The sequence below is a fragment of the Ipomoea triloba genome, chromosome 4 (assembly GCF_003576645.1).
Source record: "Ipomoea triloba cultivar NCNSP0323 chromosome 4, ASM357664v1".
In the NCBI taxonomy this organism is placed as follows: domain Eukaryota; kingdom Viridiplantae; phylum Streptophyta; class Magnoliopsida; order Solanales; family Convolvulaceae; genus Ipomoea; species Ipomoea triloba.
The window spans coordinates 9,683,891-9,694,483 of record NC_044919.1 but is presented as its reverse complement, the minus strand read 5'-3'; the positions used below and the strand labels follow the sequence as shown (position 1 = coordinate 9,694,483).

The 10,593-nt window shown below is 32.0% G+C and overlaps 1 protein-coding gene across 1 annotated transcript; it reads left to right on the top strand.

Moving 5' to 3' along the window:
* Window positions 1-6,788: 6,788 nt before the first annotated feature.
* On the top strand, window positions 6,789-8,019 carry LOC116015761 (transcription factor bHLH36-like). The gene is made up of 3 exons (XM_031255934.1): window positions 6,789-6,914; window positions 7,046-7,339; window positions 7,945-8,019. Exons 1-3 carry the CDS (start codon window positions 6,789-6,791, stop codon window positions 8,017-8,019), a joined length of 495 nt encoding a protein of 164 aa, XP_031111794.1.
* The last annotated feature ends 2,574 nt before the right edge of the window (window positions 8,020-10,593 follow it).

Here is a 10,593-nt window from a genome sequence, read left to right as displayed (position 1 = left end):
CAATAATAATAAGAAAAAGAAGAAGGACGATCTATCCAATTAAATATGTTTTTCTCTTTCTTAATTGCTAATAGAAAGTTACTTTCAAGAATTACATAGTGATTGAATTGAGGGTGCGTTTGGTCAGTATGGGAATCAAATACTAAATAATGTTAATAAGTTTTGATGAAAGTATTTTGCATGTTTGGTAGTAGGTGGAATTAGAATGATTACTAATATTGATGTTTGATTATATATGACCCTATAAAAGCAATAAAAAATTTAAAAATACAAAACAGAAAATCAAGACAATTGATCCTAATATAATGATATCCAAAGCCCCAATATAAACAAAAAAAATCAAAACAAAAATCTAAAAGTACTAATCTAAACATAAAAATCATATCACCAATAAGATTGAACGATACACATGCATGTTTTTAATTATGAAATAGGGTTTTAATTAAAGGAGTAATCAAATCTTATAGTTGTGTTTTAAAAAGTTGTCAACCAAACCCTAATTATGATTTTAATTTTTATTCGTAGTGTGTAAACCCATGAACCAAACACACCCTTACTTTATAATTTTGAAAATCATAAATTGTGTGGTACTTATAAGTTTGTCAAATTTGTTGTTACACAATGTTATAGAAAAAGCAACAAAGAAATAAGAGTAGGGGGGAGGGGGGGGGGGGGCATAACATCTTAAATTAGACAGGTCACTTTTTTAACTTAAAAAATTTATTTTCATATTTAGTAAAAATTGACAAGTAAAAAAATTAAATATTTTAAAATATTAATTTAGATTTTATATATATATATTGTAGTGCCCACGAGATTAAAAAGAACAAGTACACAGATTAAGGAAACAAATCCCTTTAAAATATTAGAAAATATATAATTAGGGGTAAATCAGTCTTATTAAAAGTTATGCATTCCTATACAGAATCTTGTGCATTCTTATACCTAATGTCATTGATAATTATATTGTTTTGCTTCAAACACCACCAAAAAATCTATGATGGACATCCCAATATCCTACGATGCACTGCACTATGTGCACTAATGCACATCTCACCTGCCTACGATGAACAACGTAACTCACAATACTGGGTTGCACAACTAGCACTGCCGAATGCACAATTGTATTACACAAACATGTATACATATATACCAACATCCAAATATATGCAATATTACACACAAAAGAACGAGCAAAAAAAAATATTGATCGCTTTCAATAGACGAACAATCGATCGATGAAGACGAAATCGTGGCTCCAAATCGCGATAGTGATGACGCAAGAAAATAGGAAACAAATTTGTCCAAGGATTACCCATGCGTTCACACTTAAAAAAAAAAAAGAAAAAGAAAAAGACACTACTACCCTCAGTTTAACCAAAAAGATCAATCCATGTCATTTTAGGAAATCAAATTTGGACCATCCAAAAAAGAAAAACGAACGCACAAGATTAGTCCACACATTCTCACATTAAGGGTGGTTCTCATTTGGAGGCAACTATATATATATATATATATATATATATATCGAGAGAGAGAGAGAGAGAAAGAGAGTTAGGATCATATGAGATCACTTGTGTACGTAGGTAAGATTGTGAGATCAGATCTTGTGCATCCATGTAATAATTTAATGGTCTAAATTGATTTAAGATTCTAAGTTGAAGTGTATGCGGACGGTGATAAAATATGTGTAAACGGTAATTAAATGTGTGCAAATGGTGATTAAATGTGTGCGAACGTTGATTAATTGTATGCGAACGGAGTGGGTGTGTCAAACAATCTAGACCATTAAAATTTTTTAGATTCATGTATAAGATTTGATCTCAAAACTTTTTAATAGCCTAGATTGATTAAGATTCCATGTTGAGGTGTGTGCGAACGGTGATTAAATATGTGCGAACAGAGTGTGTGTCTCAATCAATCTAGATCATTAAAAAATATTACATGGATGCACAAGATCTGATCTCACGATCTTACCTACCCTATATATATATATATATATATATATATATATATATATATGAGATCTGAGCCGTTGATCAAATTTAGATCAACGGCTCAAATCAATGAAAATTTAAAAAAAAAAAAACACGTTTGGAAGGAAGAAGCAAATGCTAAAAATGACGCACCTTAAGTATTAGAAATAAACACCTTAAGTAGTAAAAGCACGCACCTTAAGTATAAAAATGGTGCACCAGAAGTAGTAAAATCACACACCTTAAGTTTAAAACTAGCGCACCTTAAGTTTAAAATTGGCGCACCTTAAGTTTAGAACTTATGCACCATAAGTTTATAACTGATGCACTTTAAATGTTAAATTGACGCACCTTAAGCTATGAAAAGACGCACTTAAAGGTTTAGAATGACGCACTGTATGTTTAAAAAAATGGCACCTTAAGTTCTCAATTGAATAACTTATGCTCCTTATGCACAAAAATTACGCACCTTAAGAATAGAAACAACGCACCTTAAGAAGGAACACGACGCACCTTAAGTACAAAAACTACGCACCTTGAGTTTGACCAATACGAAAAATAACTAATTGCTACCGCGTTTTTTTAGTTCTTCTTAATCATGGACGTTGATTTTGCCAAGATCAATGACTCTCAGCTCACCACATGTTTCACCTAAGCATAACATTCACATTTGATCTCTAACACACACACACACACACGCACACACACACTGACACACACACACACACACACACACTCACACACACACATATATATATATATATTGGAAGAAATGAGAACAAGTTTTTAGGAGATAAATAAGAACCAATCTCAGCCTTACATTTGAAAAAATTAGCCGGATTAGATGAAATTTTTTTAAAATAAATACGATGGTATTTTCGTAATTATAACCAACTTTACTATGCAAACTTGAATCCAAAAATATGCAATTTTCATACTTTTCTAGGTTTGCACATTTTGTATTAACATTTTTGCATATTTAGTATTAAAGGATTGTTGCACTTGTAACAATGAGAAAGTGCATTGCACTTACGGGCTGTTTGGTTCGTGGAATAGGCAGGGAATGACATAGAATTTCCAGTAATAGCATATTCTGTTATTTGGTAAACATTTGTATTCCCAGGAACATTGTTCCTGAGAATGAGCTATATTACCCTTGCAAGGGTAAGTGATATCTGCTATTTTGTACAATTATTCACCCCCTATTCTAGTTGTTTTGAAGGTTATTTTCTGTATCCTAGTGAAATTGGGAATTGTTTGTGTGATATATTGTCCAAGTGCTGAATTATCTACAAGGAACAACAAAGGAAGAATATTGGAACATTTTGGACAAGTTCTGGAAGAAAAGGGAATTACAAGGAAGAATACAAGTTGGAAAAGAATTGGAAGCTGCCTAATGGGCCAAGACCCATCTACCTCCTATATATTCTACCTATTCTCTACAATTTAAGGAGGTTCCCTTACAGAGTTCTGAACCCTAGTTTTTAGTTTATATTTTCCCAGCATAGTTTAGACTAGTTTTACATTAGATTATTTTATTTCAAGATTGGAATCAAAGATTGAAGATTGGATTTGTTCTTTATCAGTTAAGTTCTCTTATTCCTTTATTACTTTCTTGCAATGTTTATGGTTATTAATTATTGCTTTGTTTTGTTTACTCCCATCATGCGGGAGTAGTTCGTTTATGGGTTTGGATTAGGGATCCATTGTTAATTTTGATGTTCAATTGGTAATTAATTGCATAAAGGGATTGAATCTTTTACCTAGGGTTTATGTTGATTTGGGGATTTCTTTCTACTTGTTATTGATTGATGGCCACAATTAATTGCTAGTCTAGGAGAGGGATTCATTACAACAAAAGTTGGATGGAGACCTCGAGCCTTACCAATTTCAACCTAATTTTCCTGCTATGAAAGTAGAGGTAATTTTGGGGGCTTACAATGCTTAGGTGTTTAAGGTTATAATTGATGCATCACGATAGTGGGGCAATTTTAGCCTAATTCTCTTATTGATTACGAAAGTAGCTGAGTAGAATTCTTTTGTGCATTGCCCATATATCCCTTGGTTAATTATTCTTTCCCTAATTCTGAGTTGTTTGGAACATCAAGATTACAATCCCCCTAATCTGGCCCATACCTTTATCACATAGCTTTCACCTTAATCAATTGCTTTCTTTTATTCCACATCATTCAGTCTTTGTTACTTCTACAAATTCATATACTCTAGTGCCTGGTAATTCACACAGTTTCGTGCCATAACACCAATCCTCAGCGGAACGACATTACACCCTTCTTACACTTATCATTTGTGCTCATCAGTAAGAGCTATTACCCTTGCAAGGGTAATAGCTATTACCAGCACCCCCTGGTATTAGCCTATTACTGACCTATTCGGAATATGTATTTTATTTTATTTCCATTTTTACCCTTTTCTAAACCTTAATTTTTTAGACTTATTTTTCTCTCTATCATCGTATCACATCACCTTTCTCTCTGTGATCGGACGCATCTCACTTCTGCCATTGCAAATTGAAATTCTTCTTCAAGGTATTCTTCTAAATTTCTCTTTTTTTTACAAATAATATATATATATATATATATATATATATATATATATAAACTGTTGCGTCTGCGGCGTGGTGCGTAGTAGTAGTAATAATAATAATAATAATAATAAATTTTTTACATGGGCATTTATGTCTTTTAAATATATATTCCATTTCTATTCCTTTAACCAACCAAACGCTAGAATACAATTTCCAAGTCTATTCCTTCAGCGAACCAAACATTATAATACAATTTCTATTCTATTCCTTACCTATTTCATTCCTTATGGAATAGTACTCCTATTCCTTCCAAATTCATTCCGTGAACTAAACATGTTGTTAGGCTTTCAATTTTGCCTGAATTTTTTGTTTTATTTAATTTAGTGGTTCACTTTTTACTGCTTAAGGTCTAACATTTACAGTTTATATTTAAAATTTAGTTTTTTCATTGATTTGATAAAATTTACCAAGTTTGCATATTTCGTTGTTAAAGATTGTATATTTAAGTGCTCAATTTTGCATAGTAAAATAAATGATAATTACAAAAATATCCCTACTTTTTTTTATTTTATATCTGATTAGATCGGTTGAATTTTTAAAGATGTGAGAGCGAGATTAGTTCTTATTTCTCTCTTATGATATCGTTCTCATAGGATCCTTAGTGTGTGTAGTGTGTATATATATATATATAATATATATATATATATATATATATATATAGACACACACAGAGGCAAGATCATGAGAGAATGTTGCAAACGTGCAAATACAAATCTGCAATACGCAGAAGTATGAAGTACAGAAATTGTGTTCTCATTGACTCCAAAGAAGTGTGAACCAATCAGAGAGAATAAGGAATTAATGTAACACAGTTTAACACATACAGATAATTGGGAAATTGCGGGTGATGGGAATCTCACATTCCTACCCCACAGCAGATGTAACGTGCAATTAATTAACTATTAATAAATGTTATTGTTTTTTTTAAGTTAATAAATGTTATTGTTTTATGTGTTAAATTTGGATTATTGGTTTACTTAAACATGCATGTAATTTGTCTAGCACACAAAAAGTGATATTCACTTGTCCTTAGGGCCCTCATACAGTCGTACCTTAACCTAATAAGATAGTGTAGTAAATATAATCACGGTGACTCAACGACACTTTAATTCCACATTAAATGTAACTCGATCAATTGTTATACCATGGATCAAAGTCCGCATTGTATTGTGGAAACTTGTCTAAAAATTATGTGTCTGTAATTAATATATTATATTCTTGTAAATAAATTAAAGATACATAATTCGTTAACTACAAACGCATAATAAGATAATTGCAGACGCATAATATGTTAACTGCTCTTCAGTTACATTAAAGGCACATCATCTGTTAAGTAAAGACAAATAATTTGTTAGTGACATATTCATACTTTGAATATCATTTTGAATCAAGGTGCACAACCATGCTCCATGGTATAATTTACCGAGTATAACCATCAGATCATGTGTCTTGCCCACAATAATATATCTTAACCAACTGAGCTACTCAGGTGGGCCTCATCATGTAATTTGTCTGATGTGACGATTAATATACTAAAAACTTGGCCTAGCTATTTTATGCATAGTTGTTATACCATGGACTAGGATTTACCTTGCAAGGTGGACAATTGTCCTAAATTGTGCATTTTTTGTATTGAAATTGTGAACTTCTAGAATATAAATTGTATTCCTAAGTTTTGGAAATTTGGGAATACAATACAAGGTCATCACAAATTGTGAATTTTTAAAAGCTAAATTGTGGCAGTCGTTATACTGTAGACCATGGTCCACAATGCATTGTGGACCATGCACCATGACTGATACTGCAATTGTGTTAAACTGATACTGCAGTTGTGTTGAACTAATATTTCAGTTGTGTTGAAAGGGAACTGCAGTTGCGTGGAATGGTAGTTGTGTTGAACTGATACTGCAGTGTGTTGAACGGATGAAACGATCTCTGTTCCGCGCGCAGTTCACTTTCAACACAACTGCAGTATCAGTTCAACATAACTGCAGTATCAATTCAACATAACTACAGTATCAGCCATGACCATGGTCCACAATGCATTGTTGACCGTGGCCCACAGTATAATTTGCGAAATTATGAGTATCTTTAGACTTGGGTCCACCTGCTAGAATAATTTGCCTTTTATGCCTATATATGAACGGATGTGCTTTAGATCAATCTTACAAATAAAAATAAAATAGAGTGGGCTGTTAGCCTAAAACATGCAGCCAAGCAACAGCTTACCGAGACCAAAACCTGGGCGGCATTTGACGGAGAAACATCGTCGGCATCGAATGAAAGTTCTTTATCGTCAGCTCGCCTCTGTTATCTCTCGTGAAAACTCTCTGGTATTATATTATTTCTTTCTTAGCTTTCTTTCTTTCTGCTATATATATATATATACATGCATGAAACGCATCGTATCGGAATATTTATCTTTAAAACTGAGATTAATTATTGATTTCTTGTGGACGTACAGAAACAATCTCCGGCTTTTGACGTGTTGGATCATGCCACTAACTACATCAAACAACTAGAGAAAGAGGTTACTGAGCTGAAAGCAAGAAAGGATAGTCTACAACTACCATTAATAATAGATGTGAATGAAAGTGACGAAGATGAAACTTTAGAGATAAATATAGTGTGTGGATCGGAGAACAAGAAGCTGAAGATGGATAAAGTCTTTCGGATTCTAGAAGAAGAAGGCGCACAAGTTGTGAGGGCAACAAAGTCCATTATGGATCTCAAAAGCTACCATACAATTATTTGCAAGGTACATTTTCATTTGCTTTGTACAATTGCACATACACGTTTTGGCAAATTAAATTATACCATGGACCAGAGTTCACCAGACCATTAAATAATATGTTCACCGTCTTAAATGATATTCAGATTATTTATTACAGTCAATATATATCAATAGTTAACATATTATGTGTTGATGAATAAATTAAAAACATATAATATGTTAATCGCAAATACATAATAAGTTAACTACAAACATGTAATCGGCAAATTATTGTGTGGATCATGGTCCACATAGCTGTATGGATCATGAATATAAGGTACATTTTTATTATACTAAAAGTATATTATTTTTGTACTGAATGTACATTATTTCATAGTATATATAAAACAATGTAATTTCAATATTTAAATAATGTACTCTAAAATAATGTACTTTATGTACAAAAATAATGTACTTTTAGTATATTAAAAATGTACTTTTTTTATGATCCACACAGCTGCGTGGACTATGGTTTATGCAATAATAATTGCAGGTAATCTGACTAGATTCACAATATAAGATAAATCCTAATTACAATTGGCATGTTTTGATTGCATATAGGGTTCATTTATTGATTTTCTTTTGAATAGGCATTTTCACCTAGACTTGGAATGGATACAGCTGGAGTGAGAGAGCGCTTGAAGAGCTTTATTTCTGATGCATGATGGTACCAATTCTACTGTCGAGCAACCACATTAGTATAGTTACATGATATTTATATGTGCATTATTTTTTCTTTTGTTTTTTGTTTTTTTGGGGCCATTGTTTTCTGTGAGTGTATTAGTCAAAAAGTTATAAAGTAACATGGAAAGTACTATATATACACATGTTTTATGAAATGTCTAAAATGACATGTTTTTGTTTGTTTGTTTTAAAAAAAAAAAAAATTGAAATAGGCAATAAAGATGACAGTTTTCTTTTTTTTTTTTCTTTTGGTCAAAAATTATTTTTTCCTACTTTTCTTGTTTATATTATCAAAATAAAAATACTCTTTCTATATTATGAAAATAGTATAAACTTTTCATTCACAAATCATGTCTAGTATAGAGTCAACCCGTAAATTATAAGTGACTTCACTTTTACCCTCTCAATTAACACTGAATTTAGTCTATGTCATTAACTTAACCAAAAACCTTTAAACCACAAATTTAACACAAGTAATATGTGCCTCATTCTTGGAAGAACTTTAATTACTAAAAAATTCAAATAAAATAAATATAAATATTGACTAAATGAAAATTAAAATTTACTTGGGCATTTATGGGTATTATTTTCTATTATGGTTTGTTGGCCATTTAGAGGAAAGGAATTTTCATGCACTGTCGGTGCGAAAAAATTAATCATCACAAATTCGAGTTTTGAATTATATTAGAAGCATTACGAACCATCTATTACTAAGTATGATGATATCTCTGTTATTATACAAGATCGGCTAATTAATCATTAACTTTAGATCTGATCAATTTTTTTTTCTTTCCAATCCATTCCACCAAAGCGTAGATCAGTATTTTAAGCATGCTCGTAGAGGTAGTTCAGTTAGTATTCTGATCCGGTGATATATAGATTGAGTGTTAGAATTCAAAATAGAGCCTTGACCTTTGCAAACTTGTGGTGTTGAAATTTAATCCAATTTAGTGAGTTTTTTGTGGGCACCGTGCATGCAATGACTTACAGTTAAGAAGATGTTGAATCACCGTGATTTATCCATATACAATCAGACTTAAGTGTAGGAGCCTGGGACGAGAGACTACAGGTATTATAGGGTGAATATTCTTAGCATTTCTATTTGTCTTAATCACACATCAATTTTTTTGTTCAATTACTTAAATTTTATCATTCATGAATATGAAAGTTGAGTCAAGCCAACAATAGCCGTTTTTCTTGATTTTATTTATAAAGGAAATCACTTTCCTCCAGTCTTGAATATAATAGAGACCAATTAAAGTGCACGTTGGAAATGAATCTAGTCTGTTTCTGGATGATGCATTGATGCAATATGCATGATCATAAAACTTGACATCATATACCTCGTACAATGATGACGATTGTTGATACCAATTTGTAAACTTAATATTAAATTAGTGTAAATCATAATTTAATATGGTATCATTCACAATTAAATCATTAATTTAAAAGTTTAAACTAAATGTTTGAAATAATTTAAGAGTGCAATGCTATCCCTCTCCAAAATTTTCCCCTCCAATTTTTTCTTCTTTAGATGTTATTTTCTAATTGAACAACTAACTTTCTTTTTAAGTAATGACATACATGAGTTAAGCCTTTTGAATGCTCATTACGCGTGAGAAAACCTCTAAGCCATACAATTCATATTCTCTTAAAAAGGGCCTTGTATATATAATGGTGTAATCATGGTTGAAAAAATCGCTAGGCACTCCTTGAGTGCTCAGGGAACACCTAGGACGTCTAGGCGGGGATTAATCGGCGCCTAGGCGCTAGTGTATTTTTATTTATTTATTTTTTTATTTTTAAAAAATATGTTTGAGTTTTTTTTTTTTTAAATTTTTTTTTAAAGACTAATAGTTATAAACTATATAATACTTTAATAGCTAATACTAAAATATTAAATATTAACCTAAAAATATCTAGAGTTTGTTCAATTTAGAGTTATATCACTCAAAAACATGTAGTTTTGAGTGAAATAACCCATTAAAAAACAAAGAACAATATATAGTTAATTGGCTGATTAGGCAGCCTAGTCAGTGCCTAGGAAGTTTACTCGGCGCCTAAGAGGCCTAGGCGCTTAGGCGGTTAGAGCCTAAGCGGCGATTAGGCGTCCAGCTGCCTAGACCACTATTTAAGGTGATACGCTAGGCGCGGTCAACCGACGCCTAGCGCCTAGGCGGCGATTAATCGGCACATAGACGAGATTTTTGCAACACTGGGTGCAATTCAAATTCTCTTAAAAAGAGCCTTGTATGTATAAGGGTTCAAATCCCCTTCAACTTTCAATGTAGGGCAACTCCTTCCAAGTCTTTCCATATTCATTTTCGAACTCAAATGAGTCTATTTTGAAAATCAATTTTTCATTCACTCATTATTTGTTTTGAGCGTACAATATATCAATCTCTTCATCTCACTACGAAGAATTCAAATTCACTTTGACCCGACCCAAATTGAGAATGCACCCACATATATTCGTATCACAAAATAGCACTTACAATATCATTTTATGTTTTTTTTTCCCAACATCGACTTCTCCCCCCCCCCCCCCCCCCCCC